Genomic DNA, 15,585 nt, shown 5'->3' on the forward strand with positions numbered 1-15,585 from the left:
GTGGCTGAATTAAAACAATCCTGAAAAAACAGTGGGACAAAATTCCTCCACAGTGTTGTGAAAGATTCATTGTCAGTTATCACAAATGCTTGCTTGCAGTCGTTTCTTCCAAGGATGGAACAACCAGTTGTTACATTTCAATTATTTTTCAAAAGTCTTGGGGCTCATCAGGATGTTTTTAGTCAAATGTGAGACGAGCCTTTGTGTTCTTTTTGGTCAGCTGTGGTTTTGGCCTTGAAACTCTCCCATGATGTAACTTTTGCCCAGTGTCTTTCTTATTGTTGAGTCATGAACTCTGACCTTAACTGAGTCAAGTGAGGCCTGCAGGTCTTTGGGTGTTGTTCTGGGACCTCCTAGACCAGTCGTCAATGCACTCTTGGAGTCATTTTGTCAGGCCCGCCACACCTGGAAAGGGTCACCACTCTTCCGAGTTTTCTCCATTTGTGGATAATGGCTCTCACTATGGAGTACCAAAGCCTTAGAAATGGCTTTGAAAGCCTTTCCAGACTGATAGATGTCAACGACTTTGTTTCTTGTCTCTTCTTGAATTTCTTTAAATGGTGCCATGATGTGATTGAGCTCCGTTAGCCTGCTTCACTCTGTCAGACAGGTTCTGTTTAAGGGATTTATGGGAGTGGATAATGAAATTGAACTCAGATTTCCCAAAAATTTGGTTAATCACAGTTAATTCAGGATTTACCAAGTGAGGCAATGACTTTTTCACACTGGGCCAAGCAGGTCTGGATGGGTTTTTCCCCTTAATAAATGAAATAATCATTTAAAAACGGAATTTTGTATTAAATCAGGTTACCTTTGTTTGATATTATCATTTATATGATGATGTGAAACAATTAGGTGTGACAAATATGCGAAAAGCAAAGAAATCATAACAAACGAACACTCTCAGGGTTGAATGTTTATTGAATGTTTATTAGAATTTGCGATTAGCGATGTCACATTCACCTACATGGCGCAAAGGAATCATAATGATGCTAGTATGCACGCCTTTACTGAAACGAGCTCATGAGGGGGACGATAAACCGGAGGAACACCGAGTGAAACACCTCTACCTGTCTGAACAGGGTGACACAGAAAATCAAAGTAGAAAATCAGCAACACAGTTCTTATCAAAGATTCAGATAGAAATGAAGAAGAAGAGTCAAAAGAAGAGCACTGGAATCAGAGAGAGACAAACAAAGACAAAGAAAAGAGAAAGCGTCGTGATGCTCTGCACCCGTAATACTCGTGTGTCTCCTCTCACTCTCATGGAGCTACAGTACTAAGTTGGCAGAAAGGTGCATGGCTTTTGTATTCAAATGAATCTTAATCTGAAACATCACATGGATATGATGACTGTGGATCCAGTATGGTGTTTTATTGATTTAACAGTGTCGTCTTTATCAATAACACTTTAACAGAAGACGGACGTCCGTTCAAAAATACGTGTTGGCAACATCAGTCAAAGGAACGTAGAGAAATGAAGGAAAGTAAAGCAATGATAAGGTTGTATCCCTGTGCTGGAGTAGTGTTAGGATCATTAGTAGCAGGTCATGCTCCATTAGTGAAGTCCTTTAAAGCAGGATTTTTCCGTCCCACTCCTGTAACTATGGAGACGGCGGCCATGTTGCATGTGGCCTGAGCGTAATGTGCAGGGAGGGAAACAGGTGAGCTCAGCGAAAGGCAGTAGTCATAGTCGAGGTGAATACAATAATGTCGATGGTGAGGATCCATGGTTGATAACGGTAAAAGAAGGGAGGTCATGCAGCTCGGGCCTGAGGCGGGGGGAGGGGTGGAGGGAGGCTTCTCCATCACACTGTGGCCCCCGGCCTGGTGGAGCTTTAGGTGGGACACAAGACTGGAAAGGAGAAGGGGGATAATGTTAATTATCTACAGGAGAAGATGAAAAAAAGTTGATTTTACATTTAAAGCAACAACTCAATCTGGCAAACAGCTTTATAATCAGAGAATAAACATTACTGTGGTAACAATGATAATGATAATAATGGCCGATTACAAACAGCTAAAGCCACCACTTCTCCACATAGTAAAGCAATTCCAGTTTTCATCATGTTCATTTAGTAGTCAGTCTCTGTCACACTGAACCAAATGTTATGGGTTAGCTGTTACAAAGTTGTCTGTTATAGCTGTCATTTCCAAACTTAACTACGCTGCAGCCCAGATTGAATTCTGGAAATATTAATAGACCCACTAAAACGCTCCAAAAATCACAACATGAGACATTTTTGGGTTCTCAAAGTAAAGTCAGTGAGCCACCACCATCTGTTTGGTTGAGGCATCTGCAAAACCTTTAGTGAGTTTCAGCGTTTTAATTTACTTTCTGACAACACATACTCTTTCCTTTCCTTTTAACTTTAAGACTAACACTAACTCTATAATGTCTCCTGCTCTCTACAGGTTAAAACATTCTGCTGCAACTACGTTTATTTTTTTAGTAATTTCTTCTGGCTGATCTGGTGCTCTGTGATGAATGTGGCGCCATCTGTCGCCTCCACAGAGCTTAACAGTAACAATCTACTTTTACACAAACATTAACTGCACCTGTAGCAGCTGAAAACCAAAATTTTCAGTTCAAGGAGGGCTCCACAAATCAGAAATGCTGCTGTGACACTCTGGGATTGTGGGAAATGTAGTGCTGATTCTTTATGTGGTAGATAAACCATGTTTTTTTTTTTAAAAACAAGTTTAATAATATAATATACTTGCTTGTGTTTTCTGTATGTCTTCAATACCCCCTTATACCCATCTTTTGTTGAAATTGGTGCATAAGTTCACTGGTATCAATGGACAGATGTGGAGGTTTTAGGCATAAAGACAGGGACAGCCAATCAGAGACATTTCTGTTACACTCTAGGATTCTGGGTAATGCAGTGCTGTTAACTGAGTTCACTTAAGACAGGGTTGTTAACATTTAAACGTGTGTGGTCTATATCATTGGTTCCCAACCTGGGGTCCGGAACCCCCCATTGGGGGCGGCAAAGATCTAAGGGGGTGAAAGGCTTTTTCTGTTCTTAGGCTGACAAAAACAGACTTGCAAATTTGTCTAAAACCATGATAAAGCAGTTATGAAGCTGTTTATACAAAGGTACTTTAATAAGAAAAGCAGGCAAAGGCCTTTTAGGGTTTTTTATCAGTGAAAACATTAAAATCTATGTTGGCATTTGTCATGCTTTCATCTCTCTAGGGTCCTGGTGGAGGGGGGGCTCCACTTTTCATAGGCACATGGGGGGGTGGGTGGGGGGGGCATTTCAAATGGTCAAGACACCATGGCCGGTAATTAAAGCATGAACTGAACAATGTTGTGGCTGATCAGGGACAGAAAGAAGAGGGCGTGTCTCAGCGTTGTTGGTTAAGATTTAACATAGCCTCTTTGCCTCTTCATAAAGCAAAGGTATAAATTATCATTAATTTTCACCCAATTCTATCTTTTAAGATATGTTAAGCAAACATTGTCCCAAAGCATTGCAGTGTAGTTTTAAACCTAAAATGACAAAAATGCTGTAAAATGTTAAAAAGCACTCCTACTCCATGGATTATTACGAATACAAGATAGAAAACCAGACATATTTTTGTATGTGTACAAACATTTCAAAATGATCTCTTTTGACCCCAGGTTTTCATAAGGTCAAGTATACTTTAGGGTTCTCTGAGTATTAGGCTCTACAGGGCGTCATCGATGAGGGTTTAGTGAAGTTCTGCAGAAGTGTTTTGTAGAAATATTCAGATTTGTGGAGCTTACCTTTCAATATGTAGTCAGTTAACAGTGTAGGCACCTTGTCACTGTCCTCCTTCATGGCAAAAAGAACTGGAAAGAGAAATAAAGAGCCCATTATCTCTGGGTTTACACCTTTACCATCTTTTAATAGTGACATTTTTCTAAGTTCTTACTTTTTGTGAGCATCTGCAGGTCGTCAACAGATGGAGGGGTGCCTTTCTTCTCATAAGGAATGACTGTGTTCAGATACTAAAAACAGGGTAAAGTTAGGTTCAGAGGAGTTTGTTTAAACTGGATTATAACAATGAAGCTGTCAAGTCTATAATCACTGAATCAATGATATAGTCTGACTCTTGCCAAGTCTCTACTCTATCAACCTGCCTCCCTAAATAAAGGCAGAGAAAGCCAAACATGATCACAGAAAATATAAAATGCATCACCCAATGTCTTGGATTATTTTTGCATTGTTTCTGAAAAGCATAAAATCAGATGAAATCCATTTTTAGAGGTTGCAATCTTACCTGTTTGTCATTCCCTGTGCTTCCAAACGTCTGTCTGATGCTCGTCTGCAGGATGTTAGACAGTCCCTCCATGCTGAAACGCTGCAAACACAACAGATACACAAATAAACAGACCGTTATTACTGACCAATCAAACTGAAGGAATGAAATTTATGCAGATAAAAGCAGACATTATCTAAGTAACATCATAATAAGACATGATGAGCCCTGTTGTTTATAATGCCTCAGCATCTCTATGTTCATTACTGTTCAGCAATTCAGCCTCAGGTAGCCTTCAGCGATTACATAAAAACACTGCTGCTGCAGTGCATGCTGGGAAAGTCCATTAGGATGTTTCTGTGTTCCTGGAGGGGAGAAGACCGGACTGAGCTGTTAGTGTATGAAGACGACGGGTCACTTCCACTTAGGATCTTTACTGGAAGAGACTGTAGAGGCTAATGGATCCATTATGTTAACAGACAGAGAGAGGCAGAGAGCTGACTGGAGGTTTCATCTTTCTGATGTTCAGACTGGAACAGCTGAAACATGAAAACTGCACTGCCGTCATGTTAATTTCAGATTGATTTAAAAACTCTTACATTTACTGTCTGAGCCCGCAATGGCCAGGCTTTACTGTATGTCATGTAACAACACAAATCTCAGGTGCTTTATATTGTGTAACTTTAAAGACAGATTTATGCCAAATCTACACCAAAGCCATGGCATCCTATGCCACATAAATTTATGTGTTGGTGTGTCTAAAACACTAGTCAGCAGGGCGATATTTATGCTGGTTTTATCAGCATCTTCCAAAACAAACACAATCTCTATTTGTCTGTAAACAATTCCAAAAAAGTATTTAAAAAAAACAAAAACAACAACAGTATGCAATGATTTTCAAATCTCATAAACCCATTTATTATTTAAAAGAGAATATAAACAACATATCCGATGTTGAAATTGAGATATTTTAACATGTCATGAAAACATTGACTCATTTTGAATTAGATGGCATCTAGGGCCGGTACTCTCTTTGGCATTGCTTTAAAATCAGGAATGGTTCTGGAGTGAACATCACTGCACGGGCTCAGGAACACTTCCAGAAATCACTGTCTGTCAACACGGCAAGCTGTGCCACCCACAAATGACAGTTCAAGCTGGATTATCAAAGAAGAAGCTTTATATGAGCACGTTCCAGAAACGCTTCCATCTTCTCTGGAACAAAACTCATTAAAACTGAACTGAGGCAAAATGGAAAACTGTTCTGTGGTCAGAAGAATCAAAATTTAAAACTGAAATCAATGCTGAAATGTAGAGAGAGGCTTTAAAGCAACATATGCTCCCATCCAGACTAGAGCTGAACGATTTGAGAAATAATCTAATTGCGATTTTTTTTTACCTAATATTGCTATTTAATACGCGATTAATTCTTAAGTTCCTCATGCCATGCATTTTACAACAAAAACCAGCAATAATTAATTCTTTACTATATAACAACACAATATTCAATTAAACTAGGCAGAAGAAGTTTTTAAAAATATCGAAATGTGATGTTTTTTTTACTCATTTTGCAAATTTGATGTGAACTTTTGTATTAAAGGGAATGACATTTTAATATAATTCTCCTATGTAATAAGAAAAAAAAATATAAAAATGAAGAAAATTGGATTTTTTTGGACACTATTCTAAAAATATGGCACTAGAATGATTACATGATATGTTATGCATAACATCTCAGCTGCAAAAAAGTTCTAAACTGGTATTTAGACAAAAATTTCAGGTTAAAAACATTTTGCACCTTCTGCGATTTGAAAATTGCAGCAGGCCATATTGCCATTTAATCTAATTTGTGATTAATTTCCCAGCCCTAATCCAGACAATGTCTCTTTCAGGGAAGGCCTTGGATATTTGTACAGTGCTAAACCACATACCACATTCATCACAACAACATGGCTTCACAATAGAAGAGTCGGGGTCCTGAACTGGCCTGCCTGCAGTCCAGACCTTTCACTGAGAGAAAAAATTAGTGCACTATCAATGCTGAACAGTAGATAGAGATTTAAGAGCAACATATTCTCCCATCCAGAAAACCCAGGACTGTTGATAGGCTAGAACCCTACATCAGACAAGAATGGGACAACATTCCTGTCTCAAAACTTCAGCAACTTGTCTCCTCACTTCATAGACATTTACAGACTGAAGAAGAGGGGATGCTACACAGTGGTGAACATGGCGCTGTTCCTACTTTTTTTTTTTTTTTTTTAATGTGTTGCAGCCATCAAACTCAGAATGAGCCAATATGAGATGGTCAAATGTTTCAGTTTCAACATCTGATATGATGTTTAAGTTCTACTGTAAATAAAAGACAGGTTAAATTAAAATGATAAAAAAAAGTTAATTTTCTTCAGTACAACAATTCTCATCAAATTTGCAATGAGTCAAAATAATCATGATTAGAAATTTTCCAGAATTGCAGTGAGCACATTAAAGCTGTAGGTTGATATTTTAGGTGCACATTTTACTGAAGCAACAAAAAGTAAAGTTTATGTTGTTGCTGCTCTAATAAATGATTACTATTTAGGTTAAAAATAAAATCTGGTTGCAGTCACTTGAAAGTAGAGGGTGGACCATGTTTTTGCTGGTTAATGGCTCCAGAAAGCCCCTAAAAGATGTAAAAACACTAATAAGACAAATGTGATAAATGTGACCTGAGAGCCTGATTACCTGAGCCCACAGTAGGGAGGGGCCCCGGACAAGCCTGCTGTGAAAAGTGTTTATTTATTTGTTTTTTTCTTAGTGTCATTTTTTTAATCAAAGCAACTAAATGAATCCGTCAACAAATGGAAACTGGCATCAAATCGAGTAAAATACAATACTGGGGGGCCCCTGCTCCTCCCTTAAAAATGTCCAATAGTGTAGTCCAGCACTGCAAAATAATGCAAGTAAATTCGATTAACCACATTAAAAATGTTGCTCAAAAATTCTGGAATGGTGTTAAAATACATTAAAATACACTGATGTTTGTAAAAATGACACATTTGTTGCTCGGCTAGCGCGTTAAGGTGGAACATTCCTTCTGGGTGCCCAAAATCCCTAGCTACGCCTCTGCTTGTGCCTACTGTATGTTTTATTACCAATATTTTATTCAGTTCAAGTCCATTTTACCAAGAATTTGTGAATTTGAATGGTGATAAAAATTATGATCATTAAATTCTTAAATGCTTTTAAACTTTAAATAACAATACCCTATCATCCAGCTACACTGCAGTTTTAGAGCGTGTTTTTGAGCTCTAAATGTGACACGGTATCACAAACACGTGACATGTTAATGCAGCAGACACAGCAGGCTGCAGTTTGCTGTGTTTGTGTAATCTGAGTAAGTGTTTGTGGTTTTTGTCTCCTATTCTGTATTGCTAATGCATTTCTGGATGGGCTATTGCATTACAAGTCAAAAAAGGAAGTATAACAGTAAATATGGGCCTTTAAAAACTAAAAACTGGTCATGAAAATAAAGTATTTATCTGTTTTTTACTACAAACAATCCAAAGATTAGAAACAAGTAAATTAGAGTGTAAAAATCAATATCTGCTGCCACCTCTCAGCCCTATTTGTTATTTTAAAGCCAGAAGTGATCATTCAAGAAGGCGGGTTCACATTTCTATGCATCATTTGTTGCATCAGCCAATTATTTGATGGCCACACTGCAAGTACATCATGCTGAATCATCAAGTTTATACTAAATGAGTACAAATTATACAAATTAATATCATGCTGTTTTGAAAATCTTTCCAAGTAGAGATTTATCCCATAGACTTATAGGAAAATGTCTTCTGTTGTAAGAAATCGTCTTTAAAGAAAGCTCTATTTTCCTTTTGGTTTTAAATGACCTGATCTTTACAGGAACGTTTTTTCTTTTTCATCTCTAATATAAGATCAAAGACTGGGACTTCATGAGGAGCTGCTGTATTAGTGAATATGTTGCTAAATGTGTTCGGGGACTAAGAGTAGACATTTTCAGTGGGTCACAGAGGTGCACCAAGAAAATAAATGTCTATGATGTGCTTTTATTTTGAAGGATATGCTTCCATCTCTTTGTGTAGACACTTATTTTGCTAATTCTCAAGTCCAAACTGCCCCATTTTCCTTGATGTGCCACTGCTTTAGTGGATATTTTCTGTGGGTCTCGTGCTCCAGGGCCCTGATTTTGGCAGACACTGTAGGTGCTAATGTTATTAACTGTTTATAAAGCTGTCAGCCTCTCCCAGCTCCTCACCTTGACAGGCATGGTCCCCGTCTTCTCCGTGTGTCCGTTGGTCCCCACATTTGCTCCGTTCACAGACGCCTGCAGACTCAGAGCCTTGTCCCGACGCCGGCGTTTGCTGCTGTCTCTCTGCTCCCTCTGCCTGTTCTGCACCTCCATCAGAGCCGTGATGAACGTGTTCTTCACCTCCTTCTCAAACTCCAGCTCTTCACGCCGAGCCAGCTGATTGACCAGCTCCTCTGAGAACTCACGGATGGCGGCCTCCACCCGGTGAAGCAGCTCCACGAGAGCTGAGCTGGGCATCAGACTCAGGCCTGAGGGACGAGGGAGAACAAGCAGCAAGGGTCAGTTATAAAAGTTAGAATTTCATCACCAGTGGTCCTAAAATTTTAGCAGTTGAGTCACTATAAATTTTTCCCCACGCATTTTTTCATCTTGATTGTTTTTAGGCCTGAAGAGGTATAAGTACACAGGTCCAAAGATAAAAAAAATAAAAATTTGAAGACCAAAACTACCTATGTTTCTGTTTTTTCCTGCCTAAATTGCTGCAAATTCCAACTCAAAGTGATAATTTCTCACTAAACCAAGCTCAAAATGAAAACTAACCTGATTATCTAATCAAGTGTGGATTTTGTTAATGATAGATGCAGAGTGTTGAGAATCTGAATGGTCTGACTGTAGAGAGCTTTAATTTTTCCATATACTCCCGCTGGTTTTGACTCCATGTCTAACATAAAAAGGACATAAATTCTTCAGGTTGTGCATGTTTTGTCCCTGACCATGGCGTCAATGCTCTCATCATAATGATCCATCACTTTGGCTCTTCTTCATACAGGGTTAATGATGTTTTTATGTCAGGGTGAGGACACATTTAAAGGTGGCCTCTTCTTTTAGTGTGTTGTTTTTTGTTGATATGTACCTGCATGGTTCAAGGAGAATTATTAATGATAACCTTGAGGGTTCAGGCTTTAGAAAGACTGATAACTCAGATGGTAAGCTTTCAAGTTGAATGAATTAATTTTTACTTTGGCAGGTTTATAAGATGCAATACAATGTTTTTACATCGAAGAGCAATCACGAACAATAACAGTAGATGCAACTTACTCTACTATTCGAGTAGCAGTTATTTCACTCATTGCATTATCATCCAAATTAAAAACAGCAATGTCTCATTTTGCTTATCAAGGAGCATCTTAACCCTCAGACCAGTAAGGAGCCAAATCTTGACATTTTAGCAGTTATATTTAAATTCTCTATTTTGTGTTAAAAACATGCACAGTGGCTGCCCTCTACTGGTTAAAATCATCCACTGCAACTGAATTATTATGAAAAACTTTACTGATTTGGTGCTCTGTGGTGTGCCGTCTGCCGTCACCACAGAACTCAACAGTAACCGTCCACTTTTTAAATCACCGTTACCTTTGTTCATAGCAGCCTACATCCACTTTTAATACTTTCTATTATATATTGCTTGATTCTTGTTCCTCTCCTGTTGAGCTACTGTAACAGAATTTCCCCCAGTGGGGGATCAATAAAGGTTTATCTTATCTCAAAAACCCATGTGATCATCACATGGACCTGCAGGTCTGTTCTCAGACCTGACACAGTCATGGTTTTGCCTAGGAATATTCTGCTTTTAAGAAATACTTTTTGACTTGTGTAGGCTTTTTAAAAAAGATTGCCATATCCAATTTCATTTTTATCTGCCCACAACGTCTAAACCAGCTGTGTGCAGGTTAACAAACTGGATGACAAGTATCAGACAGCTTAATTTGAGCTGCAACAACTGCAACTGTCCCCAGCAAAGTCCTACAGTAGTCTCATTGCAGTTGGTCTGATTTGGGCTAAAGAGACTTGTCTTTGGCAAATGACAAACATTTACAGTAATTGGATAAGGCTACAGACGATTATGATGTGGACTGAATGCAAGCTACTTTAACTATGTTTCTGGTTAGTATCAGCTCTTCAGTACACCCAGATTTGACATCTTTATCCTCTTAATGGGATTATAATCTAGAATAAAGACATCATGCTACACTGAAGAATCCTTGAAAATAAAAAAGAAACTTCTGCCACATCCTGAACTACTCGAGACAGTCCAAAGCAGTCGTAAAAATTAACAACCATGCCAGATCTTTGACTCAGGATGTCTCACTGATGAATAAAACCAGGATTTCCTCATGTTTGACGTCATGTTTTACCTTCATAGGAGCAGTTGTTGTTGGAGGCCAGTGACAGTTGCCTGATCTCTTCCAGCAGGGACGGGTTGTTTCTGGAGGGGCAGCTCTCCTCCTCGTCCTCCTCCTCAGTTTCACCAGGATCTGGAGAGTTCTCCATCATCTCGACGATCTCTTCAATGACCTTCAGGAGAGAGAGAGAGAAAGAGGAAGAGGAAGAGAGAGAAAGAGAGGGCGATGAAGGTTCAGCAGACAGCAGAGTTGATGGACAGGAAAGAGACGAGGAGACAGGTCTGAGTAAACACATCACTATCCATTTGTGAGGAGAGAGGGGCCACTAAAAGTCCAAATGCCTCTCTGTAACTCTACATAACATACATAAATCTATTATTGATGTGAGCACAGGCTTCAGCAGTATATGAATGCAGCTTAGTTCTCTTTCTAACTGGGTATTCAAACATTCTCTTAAAAAACCCTTAGAGCTGTGAGTTTATTCCACAGAAAGCTGCTGAAAAAAAGTGAATGAATGAATAAAATATGATGGGCAAACTGATCAACTTTTAGTTTGGCCATTACAAGTGAAAAGTGTGGAGTGTGGGCTTAAAGTTCAGCCATATGGACACAGGTAGGTTCATCCTGCATGTATCAGCTGATCATTTTTCACCGTCTGTGTCTTTGTCTTTAAAATTGTCCTACAGATTTCCAACTGCTTGCTTGTGTCATCCTCTTTAGGGCTCCAGAGTTGGCCCTGGGCCTTCTTTTCTCTGAGTCTACCGATGTGTGGGGGGATGGGTTCCTGCTGTTCCTGTACCTGGCTGATCACCTGTTCTTCATCTACTGTGACTATCAGATGGTACGTGAGCTCCATGGTAAAGCTGCTGGGTCAGCCGGACCACCAGATGCTCCGTGCTGGGATATATTCTTCATCACTGAGGAGGAGGCAGCTGATGGTTAAACGTGAAGGCTTCGGGTGGAGGAAACATGCTCCTCTTTTTCTGGGTCAGACTCCACTGAAATGTCCAACCATGTGGAAGTGAAAGAGCAGGACACCTTCTTGGAGCTCCTCTAGGAGCTCCTTGGTTCAGTAAGTTCTCTGGTTAAAATTGACTTAAGTAGACGTAAAAGTACAGGTCTATAAATCTACTCAAGTAAAAGTAAAAAGAATTAAATTTAAAGTTTCACTACTCAGGAGTTATACAGTAAAAATATGATCTTTCCTCATTGGCAAAAACAACAAGAGTATAGATCTTCAGTCAGGTCATTCAGGTAAAGTCACACATCTATAATAAAGTTAAATACACAAAAGGATTACTAGCATTAATAAAACTTATAGCTAAAAATTAACTACTTAAAGGTGTTTATATTTATCCACACTGCATATGGTTCAACTACACATTTATAATGTTAAATATTTTACAATATAAGCACCTTTAGGAGCACCTAAAGTCACAGACACAAACTCTAACTCGGTGGATAACTTCACTGATGGTGCAAATGTGTTGAACAACAACAACCCACCAGAAACCAAAAGAACCCAAACAGGGATTACTGAAAAACAGGTGATATCTAAACACAACTAAACACATAAAAAACACATCTAAACACTCTGGCCAAGGGCATGATGGGAAACTCAGATTTGAAATCACTTACATCAGTAGACTCTTTACATCCATTCATCTTTCCATTCAGACTCTGCACTGGGTTTCACTTGCTTTGTCTGAGTTTGGATATTTGCTTTTTAATATGCAGTGTTTCTAAATACACTACAATTTCTTCTTAGTGTTCATTGTTTCCACAGTTACTAATCATTTTCCCTTGTAGCTGACCATGCATGTTTTTAGCAGCTTATATGATTGACCTCGATTATTCTCTGCCATCAGCTGCCTCTTCTGTCGCTTGGACTCTTCTCATTCATCTGTGGTCAGTTAGTTTTTGTTTACATCTGGGGGTTTAGGGGTTGGAGAGGTAAGGATTCACTCCCATGATTCTCCGCTACCCTCTAGGTTCCAGGTTGCCTTCTGTTATTATTTTGATTGGGAGCCCTCCTTGTGGTGGAGTTTGAAAACTGTGTCTAAACTGAACTTACACATACCTGGTGGCCCTGTTTCTGAGCGGTTTAGGTGAAATCAAAGACTGTAGAAAGAATTGGACAAACTCTGTGTGATGTCAGCCATCTGCTTACAATAGAAGGACTCAAACAGCTCTTGAAGCCAATCTGCGGCGGCTTCCATATTGAAATTGCGGTCTCAACCGAACTTTGGATCAACCAAACGGCCCACCCACTATGCGCGACTTCCTGTCAGCTAGCTAGCTAGCATTCTGGTTAACAGAAACGTAGCTTCTGCCTGTCGAGCTAACTGTCGATCAAATGAGATGCACCAATCAGTCTGCAGTGAGGTTTTTCCTAAATATGATCAAAACCATTGTGGTACAAAAAAATTCACCCCCTGTACAGTGAGAGCACATGGAGACATTAGCTAATGAGACATGTTTGGTGTTTTGAACCAGTCTGTAAACCAGTTTGTTTCTAGTGTAAAAACCAGCTATTTAACAGGAGTCCAGACGGGATTTCCAGTGTTCCTGCAGCCAGCCTTAAGTGGACACTCGCGGTATTGCAATTTTTTGCACTTCTGCATTGGCTTCATCTTTCAGGACCAGAGGTTGCCGCTCAGGTGAAATTGGCAGACCTGAATGTGTTTCATAATCCAGGTGTTCCCAGAAGAGGGAGCTGCTGAGTTCCAGGATCAGTTGGCGTTTGTTGAGGGGGAACAAAACCAGTTTTTCAAAATGCCTAACATTGCCCGGCAGGCTGACAGCACTCAGCAGACATAACTTTACACTGAGCAGCTCTGATGGACTGTAGGTTCACTGATCCATCCACTGATTCACTGATGGCTGTTCTTTACCTTGTTTATAAGAAACATGACAGGCATTGGACAAAACTTAGAGAAGGGGTCAGACTCTGGATGCTGGGCTTTACCCGCTGGTTCCTGTGCTGAGGCTCGGCCCACCTGGTCCATAGACTGAGACAAGGACCTGGTCTCTGGAAATGATGACAGTCATAGGCAGTCCTGGACCTCTGCAGCACTGAAAATGACTCTGGTCTGTCTGACAGAGAAGGATCTCACATCTCTGATGGAGTACTGTTGTCCCTGTCCTGGCCCTGAGAGACCACGCCTTTCTGGATTCTCTGGTGATGACTCTGTTTCGTTATCTTCAGGTGGAGCTCATGCCAATCCTTCCTGTGAAAAAGCTCCCAGTCCTGCCTCACCTGATTGGGATGAACTCTCTAATGATGAAGATGTCTGCTCTTCTGAATGACTGCTCTGCTGCAGCCTCGGCCTCCTGAGAATTTGCCAGTTCTTCTGAGCTCCCTTCTGTTGCTGCTGGCATGGCGAGGAATAATGACATTTCTCTGTAAAGGACCAGTCTTAAATCAAATGTTTGAGCTGCACTAAAATATAATGCAACCGACCCTCTACTGTCTAATCCTCTAAATAGAGGATGTTGTTAATCAAGTTTAGTTTGATTTCATTCACAATGACACAAAGTAGACAAGCACCGCCTCCATGGCTAGAGACCAGGACAGTCTGATTTTTATTTGGCTTTGATAGGTGACCAGCTGGTCTTCAAATAAAGCCAACTCTGACCCAGACTCAGGATTACACACAAACTATTTCATACCTGCGAACAGCAGCACAAACGCCAACAGAAACTCAAACAGACATGTCAGCAGTGTGGAAGAGAAAAAGTCAGTCCCAACCCACTTTGAGGTCCCACTTTTGGGACATGCATGCCAGTTTAAGCCAAACTACTGAAAAAAGGGCAGCTCAGGATTAAAAAGGAACAAATAATGCTTTTTAAATGATGACTGATCCTTTCTTTTTCTAAATGCACTAGCTAACACATACCTGATCGGCTGTGATGAGCGGTTCTTCGTTCAGGCAGTTGGCGTTGTCGTTCTTCTCGTTCATCTCCTCCTCCTCCTTTTCATGGATCTACAGAGAAATAAAATACATAGAGCTTAATCTTAAAAACCCTTACTTTCCATCTAAAACCATGAGTTCATCACAGCCATCAGTTCATAAAATATGTCAGAATCCTAAATATAATAAAGAAAACTTTTCTGAAAACACTTCTGTGGCCTTGATGATAAACTAGCGATAAATGAAGTCAGCAGTTGTTCTTCCAGGTAAATATCCTGACGTTTAGTTGAATTGTAGTGAGATTTGGTTTAAACATTCATGAGGATTAACTGTTATGTAAGAATATAAAGAGGTGAAGGGTTTTCCTCCTAATTCCAGCAGAGTAAACGTGGATTCATTCATCTGACAGAGGAGGAATTAAAGCTTATGCAACTCCAGAGCAGACTTCCAAATGTAAGACGGCCCTCGCCTACGTAAAACGGTACAAAAGGACTCTGAGGGCCACTGAGATTAAAACGGGGAAGAAGGAGGAAGTGAACACTCGGTAATGAAGTTAAAATAATTCATCCATCTTTATTTAAGTGGTTTCTGAGGCAATAAAGTTAGTCCAAATATAAATGAGCTCATGTGACCCAAATTAAGAAAAGATCGCCAATACAGGGGAATAAAGAGGAGAACTTTCAGGGGCAAAGCCAAACTGGGGACTCATTGAGGTCAGATAAATCATGGCCCACTGTGAAGTAAAGCGTGATAACGATGTTTTTAACCTGAAGAATAACCACTCCTATCAAAACAACAAAAGATCAATTTATTTATTTATACTCTAGAACATTATAGCCTTTGAAAAATGTATATTACTTTTCTTAATACAGAATTATCTTTTCCTTAGTAATGTTCATGTGGACAGGCACTGGGAACCAACTAATAAGGAAAGTAATGTCAGAACTCATAGTTAGGACATGTGGTGCACAAACTTTAAGATTCCAGA

General features: G+C 39.7%; 1 protein-coding gene across 1 annotated transcript in view; it reads right to left on the bottom strand.

The window, feature by feature from the left end:
• Positions 1-252: 252 nt before the first annotated feature.
• Positions 253-15,585, bottom strand: part of fez1 (fasciculation and elongation protein zeta 1 (zygin I)) — a 38,271-nt gene continuing 22,938 nt past the window's right edge. Inside the window, exons 4-10 of the mRNA XM_041801636.1 lie at positions 14,583-14,669; positions 10,696-10,855; positions 8,507-8,808; positions 4,255-4,335; positions 3,907-3,982; positions 3,758-3,823; positions 253-1,855 (exon numbers count right to left, since the gene is read on the bottom strand). Of these exons, the coding sequence (XP_041657570.1) occupies positions 1,839-1,855; positions 3,758-3,823; positions 3,907-3,982; positions 4,255-4,335; positions 8,507-8,808; positions 10,696-10,855; positions 14,583-14,669 (789 nt within the window). The 3' untranslated portion in view covers positions 253-1,838. The remainder of the gene's footprint in view (positions 1,856-3,757; positions 3,824-3,906; positions 3,983-4,254; positions 4,336-8,506; positions 8,809-10,695; positions 10,856-14,582; positions 14,670-15,585) is intronic.

The sequence above is a fragment of the Cheilinus undulatus genome, linkage group 12 (genome assembly GCF_018320785.1).
Source record: "Cheilinus undulatus linkage group 12, ASM1832078v1, whole genome shotgun sequence".
Classification (NCBI taxonomy): domain Eukaryota; kingdom Metazoa; phylum Chordata; class Actinopteri; order Labriformes; family Labridae; genus Cheilinus; species Cheilinus undulatus.